A 26579-nucleotide genomic window follows, 5' to 3' on the forward strand; every position below is an offset into this window, starting at 1 on the left:
GCCACATGAAGAAAAGCCTCGAGCAGGGCACGGTGACGCGGCTGACCCGGAAGCGCAAGGCGGGCCCGATCCGGAAGGACTACGTGTTCAAGCGGTCCGCGATGGAGTTGGCCAGCAGCAGCGGCAGCAGCAGCCCGTCTGGCTCGCTGTCGGGGGACGAGTCGAGCATCGGCGACCCGCTGCTGACCGACGACGAGAGCGGGTCCGAGCTTAGCGGGTCCGGCAGCGACACCGAGGACGATACCGAGGGCTGCCTGGTGATGGCGCTCGACCCGCTCGACGACCCGCCCGGGGAGCTGGGGGTGTCGAACCACCACCGCGAGCCCCTGCCCGAGGGGGCCAGTGTGGCTGGCGAAGCGGTGGCGCTAACGGAAGCCACAGCGACGACGGCGACGGCGGCAGCACCGGGCGGAACTGGAGCGCACCCAAGCATGGCGGAGGTGGCAGTGGCCGAGGTGAAGGTGGTAATACGCCGTGCGGGCTCGCCTGGAATCGTCGGCGAGAAGGAGCAACCCCGAGCGGACGAAAGCGTCGCTTACTCGCCCAAAAAGCAAACGCACGAGCAGCAGCAGCAGCAGCCCGACAGTAAGGTTGGTGCGCACGTGGCCGAAGCGGAGCCGGTAAAGAAGGTAGAGAGGGACGCAACCGAGCCGGTGAGTGCGGACGGTGCGGCAGAGCGAGACAATGGGAAGAAAGACAGCCTGCCGGTTGAGAGGGAGGAGACCGACGTCGAGGAGGAGTTCGAGCAGGAGGGCGAGGAGACGGCCGAGTCTAACGTGCGGCAAGTGGAGCAGGCCGCGGAGCAGGCATTTGCACCTAGACCGGACGGCAGCATGGACGGTGGGGTGAAACCGCACATCGAGCTTACGGAACAAAGGGAGCGCATGGTGGTGGAGCAGGCCGAGCAAGCGGCGGAAGAAGCGAATGTACCGCTGGGAGAGGAGCAGGCGACGGCGGATGGGGCTGCACCGCCATGCCCGGAAAGCGTCCAGGTGGACGATCATATCAACACGAGCCACGAACGGGTACGAGCGGAAGCGGAGCAAAGTTCGGCGTTACGGTTACAAGCGGACCAGACGGTGCAGCCGTCGCCGAGTGCGGCCGCGGAGGTGCCAGCGCACAGCGAAGCAAGCAAGGAAGTGGACGCGGAGCCTGAACGGGCGAGCGCTGCGGTGGAGCCAGCACTACGGGCGGAGGAGCCCAAGCAAGCGGCGGATCCGCTGGCTGAGCCTACAAAGTCGCTGACGGAGCCAGCAGTTTCGGAGCCCGCACCCCAGCAGCAAGCACAGCCGCAAGAGCAGCGGCCAACGTCACGCCATGCGTCGGTAGTGCAGTGGGGGATGGAGGCGAGTGCGGCGGACGCAACGGACGTACTGCGGATGCAGGAGCAGGAACAGCAGGAGCAGCAGCAGCAGCAGCAGCAAGAGCAACAGCAGCAAGAGCAGCAGCAAGAGCAGCAGCAGGAGGAGCAGCAGGAGGAGCAGGAACAGCAGCAACAAGTGCACGAGCAACGGCCAGCGGCACCGGCCCGCCATCCGGCGGTATCGCAATGGAGCCTCGAGGCCGGCAACGACCTGACGGACGTGCTGAAAATTTCCAACATCCTCAAAACCTGCCACAACGGTAGCGAAAGCGACCGCGACAAGGACGGCCATTACGACGACGGGCCGCCGGCCGACCGGCCTACCGTCATCAGCAGTACGAACAGTGGCGGCGCGCACCAGGCGGGCGGAGGCACTGCCCCCGATGCCGAGCCGGTGATGGTGCTGGCGAACGGGCTCGCCTCGGCCGCGATGAACGGCGGGTGCGACGGTGCGGTGCAGCCGACGCTCAACTGGGACTACAACTACGCGCTCTACTCGTGCGTCGAGGACGAGCAGGAGCTGGAGCGCATCGAGGAGACGAACCTGCGGACGCGCTCGATCGTGTACCGCGACATCCGGCGGCCGGGCCGGGACTACGCCCAGCTGCTCAAGCATCTCGAGCTGGTGGAGGGCAGCCGGGCGACGCGCAAGCACTTCGTGGACGCGTGCGTGCAGGAGGCGCGCCGGTTCCGGCGCCACCGGATGGTGGAGTGCATACAGGAATGGTGGGCCCGGTCGCACGCGGCGACCGGCGTGAAGCGGTCCCGCCACAAGCAGCAGCCGCAGCAGGAGGGCGACGGCGGCTCGACCAACACGTACTACGCGTACGGCAACAGCGACGGGCTGCTGGAGGACGAGCAGGAGCACGCCCTCACGCCGGACAATCTGTACTTTGCGCACGATGCCGGCGCGTCCGCGTACGGCAGCAGCAGTGAGACGTACCGCAGCACGACACCGCCGGGTGCGGCCGCCTACCTGAACAACAGCATCGGCGGCCCGTACGGGACCATAGAATTTAGTCATAACAATCACTTCGCGGAGGCGGTGCACGTACCGTTCTCCTAGCTCGTTGGTGGAGCGGTCCATCCGCGCACCACCCTTTAGTTTCATTCGTTCGCGACGCCAGTCAATGCCAGTAGCAACTAATGCAGGTGGTTTCGGGCAGGGTTTGACGCGACGGCTTGGTGCAATAGTTCCAATCAATCCAGTGCAATATTATTGCAATCATTCTGTGGCGGTGAGGCAACGCTCCTGCATTGCCAACCGGCTGCAGCGATTCGGCACGTTGCACCGAGCGGTTTGTCAGTGAAACGCCCCAGCCTACTGCGCCAAGGGATGACTGCGCTAGGCGGCTAAATGCTCAGTATGTTTGGTTTATTGTTTGCGAGTTGCTTTACATTAATTTTATTTTTAATCTTTTGCGTTTCTGTAGGCGTACACCGTAACAGGGGCTTTTTATATTCCTTTCTTTTTTCTTCCCCCCTTTTCCCCTTCTTGATTGTGCAAGTACTACACGCCATTGAAGCAATGACGCCTTTATTTTATATTTATATATATATGGCTCCAAACCCTCCCCGTTATCGGGCTTGATGGTCCGTCTTATCTCTAATAGTGATGGGAGCGCTGTGGAGCGGCTACGATTCCGAGTGTGTCACAGTCGGAGCTGGGCGCGGAACCACTCCGACCAGCTCCGAACGATGCCGACCGAACGTACGCTCCCGAGCCGGTTCCAGCATTTTTGGAGCTAGGATCGTATTTTTGGCTTTTGCTTTGCCAACTGTACCCCCGCCCTCCCTTCACGGTATCTCTGTACTGGCTGGCTATCAGTGACTTAATAATCGATCCTATACAGCCGACTAGCTAGTTCTGTGCGCGCGGGAACTCCCTACTGAGCGAGCTGTACAGCTCGAAAGAGGATGCGTGCTACCGTGCCGCAGAACGAGGTCATATCCGAAGCAATATACAAACAGTGTAATATGTTTTCTATTTTTGGTTGATGCCCCCTGATTTTAATACGTCTTTTTAATTAAGTGTAGCGTTAACTTAAACAGTACTTTTATGCATCATTCTTTGGATCGCTGTATGCTATCAAAGACCTACAAATTGTAAAGAAAAAAATAGAATAGAACAATAAGCTAAAATTACAACATTTACGATAACTAGGCTTCTTTTTTTTTAACTGAACAGATTACTAAATAATCTATCCAGCAGAAAGAACAGCCGTTACGGTGGGGGGGGGGGGGGGGTGAGCGAAGAATGCTAACGGTCGTTTTGACCGTGTTGAAGCATGTTTCAACTTTATGGCAACACGGTTAGTAGCACTGTTTTGAGGCAGCAGTGCAACTTTCGCGTATGCGAAATTAGCAAAACTTCCAATTCATTATTATTTTTTTTTTTTCGATGTATATTTTTGCGTTCGCAATCGCAAATCGAAAGTCGACACTGTCGTCTCTGTGTACAGTCGGTGTTGATGGGAGGGAGCGTAAGAACGACCTCTTCCACGCGAGAGCTCTGAGCTTGTTCAGTGACGTGTCATGGGTATCATCTGTTTTAAGTATTGTTATCCGGAAAATTATATTATGTTATTTTGCGCGTTTTTTTTTAAATGAAAAAAGTGTGGTCTATACGATCAAAGTAAGCTTAAAAAAAGTATAATTTTAGAAAAAAAAATTGTAAATACAAATAATGATTAACAAAAAACCTATATGGTGGATGGTGGAGTGTGTAGAGCCGTGAGCCCCGAGCGCTCTGCATCGTGCAGAGTGTTTGGAGCTCAAGAAGCTCTGCCGAGCGACAATAGAGCGTTTGCAATTCACTTGACATAGAACAAACGAGCTCATCTCCTCTTTGAAAAGAGTTACTGGGCACAGCAACACTGGTCAGCATGCAACATTCTATTGGTTAGTATGGTGCCATCGTTGTCCTGATGTTTGCCAGTGTGACCGTACGGTAGACTTTTATTTTGTAGGAAGTTATAAGTACTAGCTCCATCTACAGTGGATTGCGCTGTACTATTTCAGGTTCCTGTACATCTGAGAAGGGGCAGAAAATTCGCAGCGCCTGCGCCTGGTTTTGATATCAGGCTGCGAGCGAGACACACACACACAGCTCGCACTGCTTTGTCCATGCTTAGAAGCGGGATAGAAATGGAATGAAACACATCGGGTGAAAGAGGCTACGCTTGCTTATCGGGGAAAAGAAATATGGCGTGCCTATTTTCCTCCACGGCTGTGTGAAAAGTAAGCAACCAGTCAACAACGAAAGCTCGAGCAGTGCAGTCGAACAGGACCGCACTGTCCGGACCCGTATTTACAAAGGGAAAAAGAGACAGCGTGTGCGTGCGTGTTGTGGGGTAGAGAGAAAGAGAAGTACAGAATTCTGCTGGGTTGGTAGATGATGTAAAGCAGTTCGGTTTCATATGCTCCAGCTCCAGCAGTAGGGCTGGTGCAATTAGTCGAGCGTCAAAAACCATGCCCCAGCAGCGCAATCAGCAGTAGAAGGTGTGCATTGTAACATTAGTGTTAGTGGTAATACATTTAGAAAAGCCTTTCAGTAGGTCCATAATGGTAGTGTAGTTAAATAGTAATCATTCTGGCAACGTTTAGAGATACATACCAGAATCTTCCCATGTGGTTCACATCTGGCCAAGGTAAGCGAATTAGAGCCTCTTTTATCTTTCGTTACAATGTCTAAAGTTGTCTAAAGTTATACTGATGAAAATTTTGGTTAAAGTTAATAAAATATCTGCTCATTCCTGTTAGCGAATGAGTTTCTTGAAATCACCATCGTCTCCAAACTGAATGTAACTTACTTATATGTACATAATAAAGCCTGCGACACTGCTTTGCGTGTAGTCTACTCGTACCTTATGATGCAAAATGTGTGTCTAATATACGTATATTAAAAGCTTGTATAAGAAATTCAAGATAACAATACTAGCAATTACTGACGACATCAAATGATGTCCATCAATTTTCTTTTCGTCTTTCCGTCTCTTGTTTGTGTGGGATGTCGTGTACCACGTGGATGATATTGTTCTACATTTTATCGATTTTTGTGTAGCGCTTTAGCTGACCGACGTCATTGCCTGGGTGGCCTCGTGATCGATAATTGTGTTCTTAGCGTACTTTATAAACGAGAATTATCCATGGGGCGCACGATAAAAAAATGCGCATTTCATGAAACACTACGTTATCTCGCGTGCTGTTCACATTTGCCACTGCGTTTGCTTCAACAAGTTGTAGGCTCTGCATATTATACGCAGCTAATGGAGCCGTGCAAAGATTATCGGTCTTGGGAATTTTCCCCGTAGCAAATGGGGCTTGAGAAACACTTTCCCAGCGTGTTTGCTGCTGGATCTCTTGGGCAATACGCACTGTTGTGGAATTCGGAGAGCTGAATTCCCTCCAGACATTCAAATTGTCTGCATCAAGGTTGATGCTTGACCAGCCCAGATCCAAGAGAGAACGACCCTGGAGAATTATGGGCAATTTTGGTTTACTTCCTTCCATCTATGTATGCAGCAGAGAAGAGCAACTCAGATGTATCTATGATTTATATAACACATATATTCTGTGCTCTTTCCATGCAGCGCTACTCATTGTTAAGATGATTTGCTATGATTATCCTCTGGACCTATCAAACATTTTTGAAGTACTTGGAAGTACTGGAAAATGTGTTTTTTATTGAATGATTATAGAAAGAATAACTAAGCTCTTCGGATATCATGAGGAATCTATTATGTTGTGTTGCATCAAGAAGATTACGAATACTCAGAAATACATTAATGGCGGGTGGGTGCGGGTCCCCTAGAATAAAAGTGGTCGTATCGCATAATTGTGTCGGAAATAAATGGATTATTCTGAAGATTATTCTGGCGTGTTTTTGTACGATACAAATGATGATATTTTTAAAAAAAACCGTACGCCTATCTACATAGATAAACAAAATACTATATTAGATCAATATTTTTTAGATTAATTAATATTTGTTTTGCAGTATAGTACATCTACATAAATTTGTTGTACATTCTTATCTCTCCTTTCAGAAAGAAAAAGTAACGTCAACCACTCTGTGCACACGGGATACATGCTTCCCTTGCTAAATTTAGCATTTGGCCAGGACAGCCGACGTCAGACGTTGCAGGCGCTAGCGGGAAGCGTCTAGCTTTGCCGTATATTAGCGGGTGGAGGCGGTGGTGAGTAGCTTCCTTTTTCTGCAACACGTCAGCGGCAGCGGCAACAGCGCGTCACGATGGCAGAACAGCAGCAACGTGACTCGCTCTGCCCACGGTTGATTGATTACCTGGCAATCGTTGGGGCGCGCACGACGGTCGTCGCACGTTCCGGAACTAGCAACGCTGCCCCAGCACCCGGTTCGGGCAGCCAATCATCCGTGCAGGTAAGCAGTCAGGATATTGCGGATGTACCAGTGTGCTGCTATGTTTGATTTTGCTACTGTTTGTCAATACAGCTACCAGAGCTGTTGCGACGGTACCCACCGATGGACCACGATGACTTCCCTCTGCCGCTGGACATGGTGTACTTCTGCCAGCCGGAAGGATGCGTCAGTGTTGGCTCCCGGCGTACCGGGTCCGCCATCCGGGACACGACCTCCTTCGTGTTTACGCTCACCGACAAAGACTCGGGCAAGACGCGGTACGGCATCTGCGTGAACTTCTACCGTCCGATCGAGAAGTCGTTGCCGCGCGTGAGTGTCGGGGCCGGTACGGCCGCTGGCAAGCAACCCCCGAACTCCTCCCTGCGCCGCGAGTCCTGGCGCAAGAGTATGGAGAAAAGCTCCGATTCGGCTTTTTCGAGGTATGCTAAAAACACTGCCGACACTCCGGTTTTACTGCCATTTATTTACGCAGCAGCTAATTGACTTTGTTGTTGTTTCTTTTTGTCTGCCACACCCAGTGACTATCGCAGCAGCAACATTGCGCCGAGCGACTCTTCCGACCGGGACTGTCCCAGCCGGCGGGATTCCGATCCGCCGAACGCAGGCAACAACTACACCGCCACCCATCAGTCGCTGCTGGGCGTGGTCGGACCGTCCGGCGACTCGGAGTCCGGCGGCAGCCATTCGCCGTCGCCGCGCGCCTCGCGCAAGCGGTCGAAGATCCGCAACCATTCGCTGACCTCGCTCTGCATCCTGTCGCATCATCCATTCTTGACGATCTTCCGCGAGTGTCTGTTCATTCTCAAGCGGCTGATCGACGCGTGCAACGATTCCTGCAGCCCGAAGCGGGTCGGTGCCGCCCGACCGTCCGTGCGCGACAGCGTCTGGAACGTGCTGACCAACCAGGCCTCGGAGTCGACCAGCTCGGTGATACTGCACGATGTGCAGGAGATTGAGACCTGGATCCTGCGGCTGCTGTCCGCGCCGGTCCCTGTGCCTGGGTCGACGCGCGTCGAGGTAGACGTACTGTCCGCTGCGCTCTACCAGCCGCTGGTCTTTGCGCTGCCGGATCACACCCGATTCACGCTGGTGGACTTTCCGCTGCATCTGCCGCTCGAGCTGCTCGGTGTCGATACGTGCCTGCGGGTGCTGACGCTCATACTGCTCGAGCACAAAGTAATCATACAGTCCCGCAACTATAACGCGCTCTCGATGTCCGTGATGGCGTTCGTGCATTTGATCTATCCGCTGGAGTACATGTTCCCGGTCATTCCACTGCTGCCGACCTGTATGGGTAGTGCCGAGCAGTTGCTGCTCGCGCCTACACCGTACATTATCGGCCTGCCGGCAACCTTTCTGATGTACAAGAAGAACTTTCGGTGAGTTCCCGCGAGTGTACGGACAGTGCAGGACGGAACCGTACGATTATGTGTTGGACACCCAAATAATGATTGCAAATGTTTACTTTGCTTATTTCCACTAGATTGCCGGACGACATTTGGCTGGTTGATTTGGACTCGAACAAGCTAACACCGGCGTCCGGTGATATGGAAGCAATACCAATGTTACCTGAGCCGGAAGGTGGTATACTGAAAAATCACTTGAAACAGGTAACAATCCGCGCAGATGAATCTACTTCAATAATTAAAATCTCTTCCAAAATTAGAAGCATTCAAAATGCTGACCGAGATGTGATTTCTGGCTCTGCAGTCTGATAATTAGTGCGTGTTTACTTGATGATCGTCCACAGGCCCTCAACTCCATGACATCGGGTAGTCAAACGTCCTCGCTGCCTGTCCGTCAGCAAGCCACGGGCAACGGTCGCGATAGCTTCAGCAGCTCGAACGCCACCACTGGGCTAGCGCTGCAGGCGCCCCAAGCGTCTGCATCGCACGGTTCGAATCACGGTGGTGCCTCGTCGAACGCCGCCATGCCCATGACTGGACTCTCCAGTTCAACAGCCGCCTCCCAACAACCAAGCCCCGTGGGACAGCCGTCGACCGTAAATCCGCTCATCTTCGGTGCCGACGTCGACTCGGTAGACGTGGCGACACGCGTTGCGATGGTGCGCTTCTTTAACTCGCAAAACACACTCGCAAACTTCACCGAGCATACGCGGATTCTGCGGCTGTACCCGCGACCGGTTGTCGCCTTCCAGATCAACAGCTTCCTGCGGTCACGGCCCCGCACGTCCGCCTTTCTCAACCGCTTCGCTCGCACCCAGGCCGTGGAGTGGCTGGCCGAGTGGTCGCTAACGCCCTCGAACGTGGCGTTTCTGCGCGTGCAGACAGGCGTGCTAGACCCGGCGCAGGTCGGCGATAAGCCGAAATGGTACGCCCACACGCTCAACCCGATCCGCTTCCAGGTGTGGGACGAGGGCAGCACGCTGAGCGTGGCACTGAAGCGCATGCTGCGTCTCGAGAATCAGCCCACCGATGAGAGTGGTTCCGATTCGGACGGTGCGGACAGTACCAGCTCGTCCTACTCGTCGCTGAGCGACTTTGTGTCCGAGATCGTATCATCGGACCTGTCGCCGAGCCTGCACGAGGTGTACGCCAACCAGCACCATCATCACGTCGCGCCGAAGAACCTGTCGTCCAACCTGGATCCGCGTCTGGTGTATCGGCCGCCGAGCTCGCTGCGCTTTCCGGAAGGTATGCAGCCGCAGCCGAGAGAACCGAGCGGCACGGAGCAGGTAGACTCGGCCGAGTCGACCTCGTCGAGCCAGTCCGATCTCAGCTCGCCCAGCTTCAACCGTGACTCGGAGTTTGAATTCAACCCGAAGACCCGCAACGAGGTGCATCTGGTCGTGAAGCCGGAGCGCGAGCACGGCAGCTTCGAGAACGAGTCGGACTCCAACTCCACCACCACGCCAAAGACGATCGTATCGAAGGACAGTGGTGGGTCGCACGAGGCCGTCACGGGCGTGAAGCGCACCGGGAAGCTGTCCAAGATTCCTCCACCCATATCGCCGAACTTTGCGCGCCAGCAGAGCGGGGCGAACTTGCTGGCACGCACGTCAAGCTCTGGCTCTACCGGGTCCGGCAGCCATCCGCCGTCGCTTGGATCTGCCGGATCGCAGCGCCAGAGCTCGCAGGGCTCCCTGTTCGAGGTGCTGACGACGCAGGCGAAGGAACTGGTTAGGGAGACGACCCGTCAGAGCAGCCAGGATGGGCTCCTGGCACAGATGGATAAGGTAGAGCTGCAATTCAAAAAACATATGTCTGTGATGCCTAACCCTCCTCCGGGATAGCTGTACTTTAATCTAATTTAATTTACAATTAACTCCCCTTCTCTAACTTTCCCTTCTTTCTATCTTTCTTTCCTTTAACTTGATTCTGTTGCACGCTGTCCCTATTTGTTGTACGTTATCTTCAAAATTCTACCTTTATGGAATGTGTTAAGTTCAAAGTGCAGGCCAAGGAAATAGAAGAAGATCTCAAGATTCTAGCTCCTCTCGAGCAGGTGTGTTTGTTTTCTTTGTTTCACTTTTCATTATTACCATTTCGTTGCCTTCCTATGGGCGCCATTGAACGAACAAGCACACTTTGTATCACTAGCTCATCACTGCGCACTATGGTTTTAATGCTATTATTTCGGCAATGCTATTTGCTTCCAGCTTACGTTGCAGGCTAAGAAGGCCGCAGAGGAGGCGTCGAAGCAAGCGCTCGAAGCGTCCAAGCAGGCGGCTGGCGTTAGCAAGAACACCATTGAAGATCTGACCTATGTCGGCAAATCTACCATCGGTGATCTCACCAAATCGGCCAAGGAGGTAGCGGCCAAGAAAGGGCTGCTGCAGCAAGGTACCGGTCCGTACACTGGACCACAATCGCTGAATTCTCCGACCACAAACACGGTAGCGACCACCAACCAGTCGCTGTTTTCATCGATCACCAGCGACTTCAACGGTATCGCCCAGTCAACATCATCAATGTTTTCCGATCTGTTCGGGGGCAAGCAGAAACACCAGCAGCAACAGCAGCATCACCAGCAGCACCACCAGCAGCACCAACAACAGCAGGGAGGCGATTCACATCGTGGGACCAGCATGCTGCAGCAACAGCAGCTCAAAATGAAGGAAAAATTATCGTTCGATCCATTTCCCGGCCGCAAGGGTCTGGTGGAGCGAAACCCGCTGATCAAGCACTCTGGCCCAAAGCAAACGAAGGAGGAAATGCAGCGAATACAGAACGCCGAACGATCGACGAGTAACTCGGAAAATCAAACCTTTCTAAAGGATCTGGTTAACCAGGTCCTAGCCGGGGAGGGCGTTGGATGGCTGAAGCTGAACCGGCTCAAGAAACTGATGGAGGACGAATCGTATCGTATGTTGGTGCTGGGCAAGCTCAACAGGACGCTAGAGCGAAAGATTGGCCCAGACGACCATATCGACGACGTGGTAAGTATTCGAGTGCGCCGAAACATGCATTTGGCGGAAACGTGTACTTCGGCTTTTAATTCGGCGCGTATCTTTTTGGATCAGTGCATATCGAAAGCAGTGTACAAAGGAACGCTCAAGTGTTTGTTGGCGATAACGCACGGACTGGAGCACACGATAGGTAACTTTGGTCTCGGCGGGATGGCGTCCGTGTTTCAAATGATGGAAATCGCTCACACGCACTACTGGAGCAAGGATTTAAGTGAAGGTGCGGGTTCCGAGATGTCTGCCAGCTTGCTGTCCAGCCAGGTACGGGCCTGTGTTTTGTAAACAATGACCTTCTAAACATTGACTATACTTTATTTACCTTGCTCATCCACTACCAGAGCGTAAGTCCGATGGGCAGTCGGGAGAACCTAAGGTCACCCCAAAGCCCCACGGAGCTGTCGGATTGGATGCTGGGCGGCTCTCGCAAAAGCTCCAGTGCCAACAACGACCATATCGCCCTCTCGCGTCACCCATCGGAGAACGAGCAGGAGAATCAATCTACGTCGGAAATGTTCAAGGACATGCTGTCCCTGAAACGGAATGTGTTGTTCAACAAGCTGACATCCTTTGAGTCGGAGGTAGGTGCATCACTTGCAACGCTAGTTGGTTTATTTATTTCTTGGTATTTTCTTCAAACTTCTTCGAAACAATTCACTCCGACTCCTAATAATGATCTGATGTGGTTACATTAACTTTCTTGTCAATATCTGCATACATCGTTTCAATCTTTGCCGTTGGCCAATTGGCCATTCCTAATTTATACTCCTTTCCAATTTCAAAATATCTCAGAATCACTAGAAAACTAACATCCTTTGTCAACTGTCCAATGTTTCGGAGCAGTGAACAAAGCATTTTTGTAAGCTCATGAAGCTCATTAACAGATTTTGGTTTATGTAGCTCGACGCCTTAGTCGCCAATATCGTACCTAGTAGGAAAATTTGATCCTCAAGCCACATTAACTGTTGTTCGACTTTTTTTTTTGTTTTGTTGTATTATAGTACAATCTGATCCTAATCGGAATGCCCTGAAACGTACCTTTATGTGTGTTCGATAGTTATGTTTGTGTTTTGTTTGGCTCTATGTTAGTTTGGATTTGTTTTCGACCAGAAAAAAATGCGATACCATTTCGGTCCAATCTATCCTTGCCGCTCACCATCCATTAACTTATCCTCAGATCCCTTTCGAGCAGTATATTCGCTTCTCTACATCTCTATGTGTACGCTTGAAATTTGTGTCTCCTCGCCTTTTACAACACAGGGTAGCATTGCGATGCAAGATTCATCTGGGACATTATCTGTCGCTAGTGACGTTTTGCCGCAACAGCAATCCGGTGACTTTTTGGCTACCTCTATCTCTTGCCGTTCGACGGTGTCGGATACCGAGTATGAGAAAGTAAGTATTGGGAGGGAATGCCCCGCTGATGGTGAGACTATCCGAACTCCAAGAAGTTTTTTTTGTTTGCCAGTTACTAACTTTCCGTTACACGTTATAAGATTTTCTGTTTTTGTGTATGTGCGTGTGTGCGTATGTGTGCGTGTGTGTGTCTGTGTTTGTGTACGTTGAACCTCTGAGTATGCATGTCTGTCAAACTGTGAACTTCTTCAGTCATGGTGTCTGTTTCTTTTAGCTTTCCTCACTGACTCATGGGTTTGCCGCCTGAGTAACTTTGCTAGGGCGCGGAAAGCTCCGTAGCTTAGCAGGATGGTACACGGTATTAACAGGGTTTTACGACGATCGGTTTTGCTCGATCTACTTCCAGTTTCCGAAAAGCTCCACCCTGAAGGACGCAAAAAAGATGGCGGGCGGTATATTTTCCGGCAAGTCATCACTAAGTGCGGGCTTTCGCTACACTGGCGGCAGCCTAATTCCGTCGTCCGGATCGCCTTCGCCGGATGCGCCCCGGGTGTATCTGTTCGAGGGGCTGCTAGGTAAGGATCGGTCCAGCATCTGGGACCAGATGCAGTTCTGGGAAGACGCGTTCCTGGACGCGGTCAGCCAGGAGCGGGACATGATCGGCATGGATCAGGGTCCGGGCGAGATGATGGAGCGCTACAAGGCGCTGTCGGAGTCGGAGCGCAAGCGGCTCGAGCACGATGAGGACCGGCTGCTGTCCACGATGCTGTACAATCTGACAGCAATTCTGGTAATGCTGAATGTGCACAAGCTGGAAATCAAGAAGAAAGTACGCCGACTGCTAGGCAAGAGCCACATAGGGTTCATTTACTCGCAGGAGGTGAACCTGCTGCTCGATCAGATTAATAATCTGGTAAGTAAAGTACAGGTTGTAGACCTTCCACAAGAAGACCTGCCCAGCAGTAGAGAAAGCCCATAACTATCTCCCAATGTGGTGTGGAACTTATCCCTGCCTTTCCTTCGTCACAGCATGGTAACGACATCGATCTGAAGCCGCTGGGATCCCGTTTGCTGCACCGGCAAAGCTTCACCGTACACCAGGGCATCGATGCGAGTGGATCGCTCCGCTTCATTGAAGTGCGTGACGACGGACTGGTGCTGCGTTCGGTGAACGGTAGCATCACCGAGCGATGGTGGTTCGAGCGGCTAGTCAACATGACCTACTCGCCGAAAACGAAGGTGCTGTGCCTGTGGCAGCGTAACGGGGGCCAAACGCAGCTGCACAAGTACTACACGCGCAAGGTAAGTTTTGCCCCAAGTCCGACACACCGACACACGGCACCACCATTAACCTGCCTGCCTACTACCCAATCCTGGGACGCACAGTGCAAGGAGCTGTACAACTGCATCAAGGAGTCGATGGAACGCAGCGGCTGCGCCGGCCAGGCCCCCGAGCTGGGCGGTGAGTTCCCGGTGCAGGACATGACGACCGGCGAGGGCGGTCTGCTCCAGGTGTGCCTTGAGGGCGTCGGACTGTTGTTTGCGAACAGCAAGGTAAGCCCGATGTTACACGTTTGCTAACCCAGCCAATCACCCACCCCTATCTACCCCACCCACCTGTTAGTCACGTCCGAACTGAATGTTCTTTCCTAGCTTGTACTCTTTTGGTTTGACCTTCGTTTTCCGTTCATCATCCTATCTTCATAAATGGATACCATGCTCTTTACATGCATCATCTACACTCGTACCTACCGAAATGATTGCGAACCTCCGATCTGTTATGCCGTTTCGTATCGTTCAGAGTGGTGGCGGTAAACGCTGAGAATAGTGTCGGCAGGCTAGTGTCGCTCGTTGTCGCAGTGCAGTATGAATAGCAACACGTCTCTTAGCACACTCGTTCATCTCGCGTGCGCGCGCTCGCTCTGTACATCTTCCTTCCTTTGCTGTCCCGCTGTATGGCCGTTGCTCGCGCAACGGCTGTATCGATGTAGTTAGCTACAATTTACCTGCAAGGGACGTGTCATCCAGCTAGCAATCTGTTGTACAACCCAATCGGTCGTTGAGTTTTGCCATTCGCGTTCAACCTATAGTATAGCAGCCATTTTTTTTTTGCTAAATATTCCTTTTCGATGGGATCGCCTGCAAAAGCAATGGAGGTGGGGGACTTAAAAGCGCACTGCTACCTGACATGATTGAAACCCGGAGATAGAGCAAATATGAAAGCGTGTAGTAAGCGTCCCGAATAAGCATACATTGTTCACTGTTATACTTTATTCCGTTCTCGCTGTGCGATTATAGTTCGGTTTTACAGTCTTTCGTTTATTTGAACTGTTTCAGTTTCGGTTGAGTTTGCTTGCGTACTGACACGGTTTTGATCTTGGTTTGTTTTTGTTTGTTATTGTTCGTTTTAATTTTTGTTTTCGTTTGACCGGCGAAGGTACTGCTCAGAATGAGCTGCTACTGCAAACGTATCAAGGACCTTCTCCAGTGGGCGACTCGGAAGCCTAGCAATGAAGAGCTTTGTCGCCGGATCTCTACGCGGCCCCTATTCAACCCTTGCTCGTGTGTACCTGTTGCGTATAATGTTTGATCACCGGTTCAAAATCTATCCCCCCCAAACAACCCGAACGATATAAGCACAACTTGCGTGTAGATGTCAACGTTTTGTATGTTTAACCGACCTTCTTTTAGTTTACCTTTCCTTACTATATCTTTAGCATTGATATATTCCAGCTCTTATTACGCATGTCTTTCGTTCGTTTTCCACTAACTAGCTCTCTTACTGCTGTGAGATATCCTCCCAGTTACTGTGCAGCCAAACCGAATCTAGAGTAATGATATACGAATGTGTGGAAGGTCGATAGAGAATTCCTGTCTCTAATCCATTACTCTAGGTTATCCTTGCAATTCTGCGCCCATTGTTGAACCGACAGTAGCTTTTACCACGCAGGCCCTTCACACGATGTGCTGTATCTCCGTATCTACCAAACATTGCCCTGTACCTTCAGGGTGCAATCCTGATACCCTACTGCTAGCCGTGCTCTCCACACCATTAGTGTGTGTATCTATTATATTTGTATTCCACCTGTAGTAGTTACTTCCCCCAAATCCAATACTAATCAGACGCATTGTTTCGGATGGTTTGTTATCTATCGGAGGATATTGAAACATAAATCGGACTAATTAAAGGGACAAAATAGCGATAGAGGTAAAAAAATATAGAAAGAAAAAGAGGAAGAAAGAGATAGAGCAAAAAAAATAGAGAGCGTGACCGAAAGATAGTTATATTATTGTATTTTTTAAAATATATTTTCTCAACGTGTTACCATTTCTATCGTCGCTTACCTGCATATGTTTATGACAGCTAGTGCATTTTGAGCTATTTTTACTAAGCACACGCACACCGATGAAATGTATTGTATTTGTTTTTTCGTTACATTCTTCCATTCGATCTCGTTTTCTCTTCCAATCGTGTTTGAGACCAATTTTTCTACTGCCAATGTCATTCAACGCCTTTGCTTTCATCATTTGATTATCAATTTCCAGTACCCAGGTATTCAGAGTGCCAATGTAAGAGTGCGGAATGTTTAAATAATCTAAAAACCTAACCGAATCATTGCTAATCGAATAGGGGTGCAATATTGTCGTACATCCAAACTCAATGTACTCTCTGTGTTCCAACGTTTACTAGCGAATGCATTTACGCATTCTAATGCGTACTTTGTCTTAAATTCAATTATTTTTGTTTGTATGTTTATTTATAATTGATCGTCTGTATCGATGGGTTTCACAACAGATTTTTTACTACTTCAATACCAGGGAAGGACACAAATGTTACCCCCTTTTGGCTAGCTAGTATTTTAGCGCCTTCAGCAACAACCAAACGTATTAGGAATGAGCTATCGATAGGGTTTTTGTATTTTTGTTTGTTGTTTTGTTCTATTAATGTTGTTCACTGCATCGTAAAGTAATTTCCCATTTTGTTTTATTCCCCCAAAACATGCGAATATTGGGCGCAAGTTTTTTTAAAGAACTAGGAAAAAAGATTCAAACCCATTTTTTACGTCTTGCTCTTGACATTATATTTATTTCTTACCAATCGTGGCAGTCGCAAGCAATCTCACCGAACAACTGTTCGACGCAATCGATGCTAGAATTGCTCTTTTGACGAGCAATTCTGTATACCAACATCCATCTGTCCCCCCATTAATTTTTCTAAACTGAATGTTTTTTTTTATTCGTTTAACTTTTACCACCATCGTTTCAAAATTGTTTCACCACTCCGCGTCAACAAAGAAGCAAACAAATTAAGGCACTCGGTGCTTCGGCTGAGTGAGGAAAACGATACAAATGCAAAAGACTTTTGAGATGGTCCTTGGGTGTACGCGGTTTCATTTTCTGTTCACTGATCTCTACTGTGTTTGCGTTACTTTCCGTTCGTCTCTGGTTTTTTTTTGGTTTTGTTTTTGTTTTAGCTCGTCTGTTTGTTTGTTTGTTTTTATTTTCGGTTAATGTTTCGATTTGGTCCATTTGCTTTCGATTCAACATGTATACCTTTTTACCGCTGTCAACCTACTTGAAAACGTGTATTTTCCGTTGAACAACTACATTCCATGAATATCATTTTCGCCCCGCTCCTACTCTTATTGGAAGAACGATTTTGCTTGAAAAAACTACTCAGAATAGAAACAACAATTCCACGGACCCGTAGATAGAGCGATGAATCATGTTAGCCAGCTGTTTAGTAACCGTTCCTCCCCCCCCACAGTGAGGGTTTATCGTTTTGATCATCCTCTCAGCTAGTCCCATCTGCTCATGTATACTACTCCCCCCCCCCTCGACAAACCAATGTAGAGTATAAAATAATTTGAAACTGCATCTACATAAACAAAACAATACGGAGCCATTAATTAACGAACTTCACTAATCATTATTTTCTTACCTTTCTCTTTTATTCCTCCCGTTTGAACTGTCGAATATCATCTCATGACGATTTCGATACTGTAAATGAACAAAAAACCAAACCGTTGCATTTAAAACTTGCCCGTGTCACCGTACCAATGAACTGAAATGTCAATCGTATAAATATATTCAAAAAAAAAAAAAATGACCAAAAAAACATGAAACACCTCGAATACATAAATCTGGATCATTTTCAAACATTTACAATACTCATTTGCTGGAAAGGATTTTGAGGTACAGTTACTTTTTTCTACTTTACTGTTATGTAATAAGCGAGACATTTGCTACAAAAAAACCAAACTTCTCCACACTATTCACTCACAATTTACACGCAAAGCCCTCCTCCCCCCCCCCCCCGCAAAAAAAAAGAACAAACAGGAAAATTATGTTTAAAACAAATTACTACCTGTCCCTAATCCCCTCAAAACAAAAATCTCCACAACATCAACAATGTAGGCCATTATCGGATTGTTGCTGTTTATATGTACGTTGTATACTTTTTCTGTTACTGCTTCATTATGGATAAGTTTCAGTCCCTAACATTTGTCCTACTCCTGTTTGCTCTCTCCCGCAACACGAGATTAGCTCAGCGTTTTGATTTTCCATCACGACACGCCTGTCACCGCCCGTCTTGCTCTTGCTGGATGGCACTCACACACACACACGCGCTACTCCTCTCGTCGGTACCATTAGCCAAAAATGGCTTGTACCACCAACACCATTACCACCAGCTACCCACCACAAACTATTGCTACTAGGGCAAGTTTCCAGAACTTGACCGGTTCTGTTGCATCCCAAAACCCCGCTATCCAGCTCCTTCCCAGGATCTAGATTGGTTTTTGCCAAGTTTTGTGTTGTCGGTTATTTTGTTTTTTTTTTTAGTCACCTTCCCCCCAACCAGTTAGCCGAGTAGTGGGAGTTGCTGTGCCATTTTGTGCTTCACCTAAACCAAATCTTGTGTTGCTCGCGTTTTTTTAACCGATCGATGTAATGTTATGTATCGCATTTACATGCTCCTCAAAATTGCCATCAATTGCCATCTGTTCATTTATCATAATAAACAAAAAAAACGAACCGTCCCCCTTCCCAGTATTAACAATTCCATCAGAAAACACATACAGGCAAGGAGAGAGGAAGCGAGAGACACTTTGAGGGAAAAATGAAAGAGAGAGAGAAAGAGTAAGGTAGTGAACTAGCAGTACAGAAATTGAAGTACGAGCGCGAAACATAAACCTATGCGTTTAAGCTGTTCGCACTCGTTACCCAGGTCTCGCACTACACGAGACCAGCAAAAGTGAAAAATTCATCCCAATTTTCTAACAGCTATCTCTGTTTTAGTATTTTGTAACTACTTTTTTAGTTGTTAGCTCTTAGACAATTGTTGCCGTCGCATTCATTGTAACGTTTTCGATTGGTTTGTTTGTTTGTTTGTTTTTTTTTACATTTACCAATTCTCGCCATTAGTATACTTATGTTTTTGTTTGTTTGTTTGTTTTCAAAACATTGGAAAGTAAAAGATAAAATGCGAAATGTGTTTGCTATTCTCATTTTTTTTCTTCTGTTTTCTCTCTTCTATTATTTCCTTAGCAAGCTTCTTCTTAGTACGTTCTTTCGTATTCCTCATTACCCATTTCCCTGTCTTACTTAGTGTATTTTATTGAACGCGCTTAGTAAGTCTAGCAAACAAAACCTGGATTGAAATATAGCCATTTCTTTTGTTTTGTTTATTCTTTTTTTTTCGAATCGTTTCTCAGTTACATCGTATCACAACTGGTACACCTTTGCATGCTTCTTCCGTTTCTTGCCACTCTTACCATACGACATGATTTTTAGAGTGTTTGCGCGCTCCCCTGCTATTCGAACTGTGTCATTGATTGGGTTTGCGATTGTACCATCAAAAGCTAGTTGTGTTTTAGTTTATTTTGATTTTTATATATTTGCTGTACCAGATGTGTTTATCATGTTGCCGAGCCCCGTTTTCTGTTTACCCACCATTTTTAGATCGCTCACCGATGTCACACTATAGCTCTATGCAGCTATCATTTTCTTGTTTTACCATGTGAACTTTTCACAGCAATGCCGTTTTTTTAAGTTTTGCATTCCTTTTGGTTATCTTTTTTTTGGTTTCTCCTTAACTTCTTACTGTTTTCATTTGAAACAGTTTGGTTTTGAAATAAATGCTGTATGTTTCGACTTTCGAATACTTTGTTTTCCTTTTTTTATTTTTTTGTACATGTCGAGTAAAACAAAAACAACACAGTTGAAAGCAAAACTACTGTTTAGTTTCTAGTGCCGATCGTTTTCGAAGACCATCTCACAAGTAAATTTGTTTGTATTTGATAATCTTCCCCCCTACCACCCCCCCCCCCTACCCCCCTCTTTCACAAATTTCGCCATAATGGACATGTGTTTTATCAAGTGGTGTTAATTGATATCTTTATATGTTCGTAGGCCAATTTTAATGCGCATCTTCTTTAGCTCATCAATATATTCGATACCGTGCATATATATATATACATAGATGTTATAAATAGACACCTAGAATTTTGCCACCATCATTGCTCTTAGCCGCGCTCTAATACGCGTGTCATAGTCAACCGCAAGCAAACAAACAAACAAAAAAAAAACAGAAAAAAAAACAATTGGAAGTTACGTTTCGTACATTAGTTTCATGCACTTTTCGGTTCTATTGTTTGTTCTTTCTTCTCAATATGTTTTGTTGTACATCCTTGTAGCTTTTATTCGTTTGTTTTGTTTTTTTGTATACCATTACGCACACGGGTAGCATAAGCTAGTTATGCGGCCAGCACCATCTCTGCTCCATACCATTGTACTACAAAACGCTCATTTTGCCGGTAGTTGCGTAGGTCATTCGGGGTTGTTTCTTTCTTTTTTTCTTCTCCGATCTTGTTACGATGCAAGTTGCGTTACGTTTTTGTTTTTGTTTTCTCTCTGTTTTCAGTTTCTACTTTAAGTTTTTCCATGTTTTTTCGTGCTCGTGGTTAACTATTTTGCTTCGAAGCTAGAACTATAGAATGCTGATGGTAGCAGTTTTAGTAGTAGTTTGCTTTGTTTATTTACTTTGATTTTTTTGTTCGGTAACAAAAACAAACCGTGTCGTATTATAACAGAGCCAATCATTAGACCATTTTTTTTAGTATTCCTCCACCAACAACAAAAAGTAGTCTTTAGAGATCGTACAGTACCACCAAAACGGCGGGAGAAACCATCGCCGAGCGACCTTCTTTGCTAGTTGATGCCGTTCTTTTTTCCCACGTTCAAACCTGTATGCCTGCATAAGCGAATTACACACCATATATACCATATATACATACACGCACACGTTTAAAGCGATCTACATCGACTAAAAGGACGCGCAATGGTTTGCGATTAAAATGTAACGCAGTGTGAATGGTACGGCTTTTTTTATGGCAACCTTTTCGAAAATCAAACCTGTGTACCATCGCATTCATGTGAAGGCGGAAACATTTCAATCGCAACGACCCTACGACCCAGTGATGACTGACTCTCCCGTACTGTATTGAAGTTTTGAATAGTGTTAGATAGTGCACACAACACACAGAGCACACTCATACACACATATACTAGTAAAACATATACACCAACACATACACACAAACAGAAATGCGCACGAGCGCACAGAAACAAGAACTCGCGCAAGAAGTACCAGAGCTAGTAGTACAGGCATGGCCAACTAACATGCGTTCTTTATTCTCTTGCATCGTTCGACGGAAACCGCCGACCATTCTGTCCCTCGTTGTGGCCCCCAATTTTCCGCCATTTCGGTGTACATGGTTAGTTCTTCATCCGGCTTAATCATATACGGAAGTGCTTCACACAGAAAGGCGGCGTGTTCATTCTGGAGGAGTACAGTAAGTATCTTGCGGCCCGCCAATTATTGTGGTTTTCTCTGTTTCCGCATTCTGACATTTTTCCATAACCCATATCTCTCTCCACCTCGTTTGCAGATCCCAAAACAAGACTTATTATTCAACGAAAATACAAATCCGCCATGGTAAGTTCGATACATTCCGCTTTAAGGGGGTCAGTTGAATGTATTAAATAAAAAGGTACAAATTAGTAATGGGAAAAGTGATGTTTTGGTCGGAATCGATTCCATCTAGCTCCGAATTTTTGTAGAATCGATTCCGGATAGTAGGTCCGGAATCAGTTTTCAGTATCGGCTTCGGAATCAGTTCCGGAATCTACTCCGTAATCGGCTCCGGAATCGGAATCGGAATCGGTTCCGGAATCGGAATCGGAATCGGCTCCGGAATCGGAATTGATTCCGGAATCGGATTCGGAATTGATCTCGGAACCGGAATCGGGATGATTCCAGAAACGAAATCGGCTCCGGAATCGGAATCGGATTCGGAATCGAAATCGATTCGATTCCGATTCGAAATCGATTCCGGAATCGATTCCAGAATCGGAATCAGCTCCGGAACTGGTTTCGATTCCGAGCTCCCACCACTAGTATAAATGTACCTGTGGAGGAGGTTGTACCAATAGTATTCGTAGAACTCTGATGTTTGTGCCATGTGCCACGATAATTTGGAAGCAATTAAGTTATGTATGTTAGTATGAAGTTTTCGCTGGACTTTCATAAAGCCATTCCGTTATGTTGAGACCGCAAAATTTCTGAAATCCCCTGGATTCCATAAGGAAACTTGTATCTTTATGAACTCTGAAAATGTCTAACAATGTTCACTACAGTCATTACACAGTGCCTCATTCAATTTTGTATTACACATGAATTACCACAGAATTATGACAAAATACGATAGTATGAGAGTAATCCTCGCAATTCTTATCAAATCATCTTGAAAGCTCAGTTCCATTCCTATTATTTAGTCTATTATGATTCTTAGAGTATACGAATACAATACGAATACGATATAAATCACGAAAATGGATTGTTTCATGTATTTGTTTTTTTTTCATGGAATGAATTGTTGTGCTTAGAAATGTGTAGCATATTTAAATTGTTAAATGTTAAAATATGCATATATTTTTCGTTTCGATACTTTAAATCTGAATTACTACCAATTGCACTACTATTGGCACATTTATCCTAACAAACACCAAACAATACTCTATCGAACTGTTACAGGTGGAATGTTTTAAAGCCATCCAGCTGTTATTATCGCACAAACAGGATACTAAATATCGAAATAAATAGCATTCTTCTTCCCGCACTGCACGCGTAACCAGATGCATAACAATTTAAAAAAAAATGTATCTAAAGATGCTCCATGCGACAAAGGCAATAGTTAGTTTGTTTAAGACAGCTCTCATTGTGGAACCTGTTTGAATGCAACTGCAAAACACAGTCACACCCTGCCTACCGTAAGCCGGTTCGACCGGTCAATTGGGCCATAAACCATCGGTGCTAAAATAGTGCCAACTTCTCCGATAGGTCAATCGCTACTCATCTGCTGATGACGTAACAGCGAGATGACCAATTGTGCATTGTGCTTGTACACCGCTCTTACCTTTATGTTAGCTCCAAAAAAGTACTAATAATTTCGGGTTTTCCACTCGCTGCTCATTGCAGGCCGACCAGATATGCTACGCCGTGCTGTGTGTTTTCTCGTACATTGCGGCCGGCCAGGAGCAGACCAAGCAGCAGCAGGGTGCAGCGGTGAAAGGTGCAGGGACTGCGGGACCACAGCACGTACCGGTACCGACCATGCAGCTATCGCCCTCCTCCAAACCGTCGCAATCGCAACACCAACAGCCGCCGCAGCCGCAACAGCAGCAGCAGCAGCACCAGTCGCAGAAAATTCAACAGACGCATCTTCCACAGCAAAGCTCGCCCAAGCTCAAGACGGTCGTTGGCAAACCGATCAGCCCTAAGCAGTCGGCACCAACGATCCAGCCACCGGCGGCAGCGCATGCTGCGGCTCCATCACCGGCCCCAATGCAGGCACAACCGCAACCGGCCCAAACGCTTCCCAAGAGCACACCGCCCACGCCGCAGCCCGAGCCGGCCAGCCTGGACCGCGTGAAACCGCCCACGGTGCCGGCCCGTCCGAAGGTCGCCTCGGCCGGCTCCGTGACCAGCAGTCCGCCGGCAACCAAGGCACCGGTCCTGGTGTCGAACCGTGGCCCCCCGCCTGCCATACCGCCCCGCACCAGCCTGTCGCAGCGTTCCGACTCGGTGTGCAGTGCGTCCGGCCACCAGCAACCGCTGCAGCGCCAGTACTCCGCCATCGAGCCGTCCTCGTCCGGGCGCTCGGCGGCCGCCAAACCGTTCCCGTTCCGCTCGCTGCAGAAGCAGTCGACGGATGCTGGCGGTAGCAAGGCGGGACAGGAGTAGGCTAAGCGCGGACGGCTAGCAGATGTCTAGGAAATGGGAAAGGAAAATGGGCGCTTTTGAGCGCGCGTACCACTATAACACAACGATCGAACGCTAGCCAGGATGAGGATTCAATGAGGTTCGCTAAATGTCAAACTAGAGAAGAGTAGAAACAGAGAGAGAGAGAGAGCGAGAGAGAAACAATAGATGAAGGAAGTGTTATCCACTGGACATGGAGTATCAAATAGCATAGTTCAATCAATAATTAGCAACAGATGTATAGACCCCAAAACACGACACATGGGTATTGCGTGCTGTTAAAAGTAAGCTTTAAATGCCACACCCCTGCGGGTAGGATGCAACGAGCGGGTCTCGCTTCTAGGTGTTTCAGTTCCGTCGATTTGCCTGTTTGCTGTGTTTTGTCTGTGGCAGTGCTGTAAACCGTTATTGTGTTAATGTTGTCCGCCCTGGGTTTTTCGTTCCTACTGTGAGATGCTTTCCCTGTGCACAAATCGTTATTTATAGATCTATATACATATATTAACAAGATTGGTATGCTCGGTCTCGAGCAGGACACATCCGCTGATAGTGTGATAACAAAGACATACAATGTACGAAAGTAGGAATAGACGAGTACTGCCAGAGTTCGAGCCGCCTCGGTCGGCTGTAAATACCACAGGGCGGGCACAATGTAAGCCATGTGCAGCCGATCGAAAGCATCGAAAGAACCCCAACGTCGCATCAGTCGTTGGCGCTTACGTTTAAGTTGACCCTTTAAGCTTTAACACTACACATATAAATATACACATATATATCACGAATGGCGGCACACAACAGCAAGCACCCGCTCTCTATATTACACTATTTTACATTGTTGAAGCATGTTAGACGAAGTGTCAGCCGTGTGCAGCAGTTACACCCCCGCCCACCACCAGTTTCCCCCGAATTCTAGTGTAGTTCCGCCAGTGTGATAGCAACCTATACGCGTTAGCGACCACAAGAGCAATACAAACTTTCTAGAGCAAACAGATGAAGCAACAAAACAAAACAAAACAAAAACGAGACACCGGGAAGGTAAAAAAGTGTAAAATTAGCGCATCAAATATATATATAGATATGGCGACGCGTACACCTGTCACCAACAACAGTGTTACTACCTAGTGCGTTACTGGTTGAGAAGTTGAGAAGGGAGCGGCACAGTGGCACAGCCGAACGATGCACTCCCGGAAGTAAGTACTGTTTTTTTTCTCCTACTGGCGCAGTGAGCAGCTGCCGGGATGAAAGTCTTAAAATTGATTTTAATATTTCGTTTTTTGGCAGTGAAGCATTGCTATCTACAAAAACATTATTGACATTGTTCACTTCGAAAAATGCGAGACATGCTAAACGTGATAAACTGTAAGGTTTCTTTTTGGAAAATCATATTTACCATCAAGTCCCATTTCACTAGTAATCTGCAGCTCAAAACATCGCTGATTCCGCACCATACAAATGGGAACGAACGTTTGCCGTGTAGTCTCCGTTCAGTTTCCCCTTAAATAACCTTTTTGTAAAATTCTTGTCGAAAATCGAGTAGAATGAGTGAGAATTTGTGACGCGGCGAACGGATTTCCATAGTTTCGTCCAACCGTGCTGCGAGCAACAAACTCTCCAAAGCTCAAATCATGAACAAAATGGACTTTACAACTCTACAAAGGTTTAAGAAAGACAAAAATGTAGAGTCTACAGTTTTCAACAAATTTAGATTGTTTTCGAAAGGTCCTAAGCTGCTCTGAACTCAAATGTTTGGCTTAAGAAAATATATCAAATAGTTCAGAAGTTAAAGAGCAAACTGATATATTTTTTTTAACTTATCATTGATATGATATGGGATATTTTTGTAATGTAGTAACGCTTTCAATAGAACAAATCATCTTACGATAATGAATGGCTAATGAAAAATTGTACTTGAATTCTTTGCTGCAGAATTTTCCCAAGTACAAGAAAGCATTATTCTAAACAGTTGATGTGACCAATACATGTTTGGTGTCATTTTGGCAACCAACGCTTGGTCAGACACTATGTCATGACTTTTTTTTACTGTAATCAGTTCTGCAAAATGTCACTGACATAGTCATGAAAAATTCTGGGTGAAACAAAATCATGTCAGCGTCACGAGCGCTACTGTGATGATCAGCGGTGAGACTCTGATCATTTTCTGTCGGTAATCGTCACGATACTCATGGGAGATATGCGGTGCATGCAAGTAGTTCCAAGCAACAAAATGAGCATGCTTTCTCGCCTAAATGCTTTATCATACTACTCAACAGATCATCAAAGCGAGAAAGCATGTCTCAAGAAGGTCCTGATTATCATACGGGGAAAATGGCATGACAAAGTGAGTGATCAAGAGATGGGTGCTACAAAAAATGTCACCAAGCATGTGAATGGTCCTCCAACAGTTTGATTCTCACCTCTGATCATCACAGTTGTGTACGTGAGCTATCTTGAACTTCGCTTCAGTCATGAGTGTTGGTGACTGAAACATTGGCATTTGGCAGCACTGTTCACAGTCAGAAAAAGTGATGATCATACTTGCGAAGGCATTAAGCTCAGCTTGTCAGTCAGAGTATCAGCAATAAACATCAAGCTACCACGGATATGCTCATTGTTTTCGGTGATGATCGTCACGTGATGCTCAAGACACTTTGAAGCACTGCATACAAGGCTTCTACAAGTCCGGGTAAGTTTGAATCCCATTCCGAACGACGTC

General features: G+C 47.5%; 2 protein-coding genes across 7 annotated transcripts in view; both read left to right on the plus strand.

Moving 5' to 3' along the window:
• LOC120906633 (integrator complex subunit 6) overlaps positions 1–5013 on the plus strand; it is a 9749-nt gene extending 4736 nt beyond the window's left edge. For all 3 annotated transcript variants that reach the window (XM_040318446.1, XM_040318448.1, XM_040318447.1), the window contains one exon: positions 1–5013. This exon is cut by the window's left edge and continues 2062 nt beyond it. In XM_040318446.1, the coding sequence (XP_040174380.1) occupies positions 1–2429 (2429 nt within the window). In that variant the 3' untranslated portion in view covers positions 2430–5013.
• Positions 5014–6515: 1502 nt separating this feature from the next.
• On the plus strand, positions 6516–24974 carry LOC120906632 (MAP kinase-activating death domain protein). 4 transcript variants are annotated; one of them, XM_040318442.1, is made up of 17 exons: positions 6516–6764; positions 6837–7183; positions 7283–8143; positions 8248–8374; positions 8515–9960; positions 10170–10229; positions 10384–11163; positions 11248–11451; positions 11529–11768; positions 12448–12582; positions 12950–13456; positions 13573–13845; positions 13930–14097; positions 17731–17739; positions 21326–21398; positions 21495–21541; positions 23084–24974. In XM_040318442.1, the coding sequence occupies exons 1-17, from the start codon at positions 6618–6620 to the stop codon at positions 23846–23848; spliced, it is 6189 nt and encodes a 2062-aa protein (XP_040174376.1). In that variant the 5' UTR covers positions 6516–6617; the 3' UTR covers positions 23849–24974. The 4 variants fall into 4 exon arrangements, with proteins under 4 accessions (XP_040174376.1, XP_040174378.1, XP_040174379.1 ...); XM_040318444.1 differs by lacking the exon at positions 12448–12582; XM_040318445.1 differs by lacking the exons at positions 10170–10229; positions 12448–12582.
• The last annotated feature ends 1605 nt before the right edge of the window (positions 24975–26579 follow it).

This window comes from Anopheles arabiensis, chromosome X, assembly GCF_016920715.1.
Source record: "Anopheles arabiensis isolate DONGOLA chromosome X, AaraD3, whole genome shotgun sequence".
Classification (NCBI taxonomy): Eukaryota; Metazoa; Arthropoda; class Insecta; order Diptera; family Culicidae; genus Anopheles; species Anopheles arabiensis.

What these genes read in the sequence shown, in the direction of transcription:
- LOC120906632 (XM_040318442.1), top strand. Translation starts at nt 6,618, where the DNA reads ATGGCAGAACAGCAGCAACGTGACTCGCTCTGCCCACGGTTGATTGAT. An exon ending in GCAGCCAATCATCCGTGCAG is followed by an intron (nt 6,765 to 6,836) that starts GTAAGCAGTCAG and finishes TTGTCAATACAG; the next exon opens with CTACCAGAGCTGTTGCGACG. An exon ending in ACGACCATATCGACGACGTG is followed by an intron (nt 11,164 to 11,247) that starts GTAAGTATTCGA and finishes TTTTTGGATCAG; the next exon opens with TGCATATCGAAAGCAGTGTA.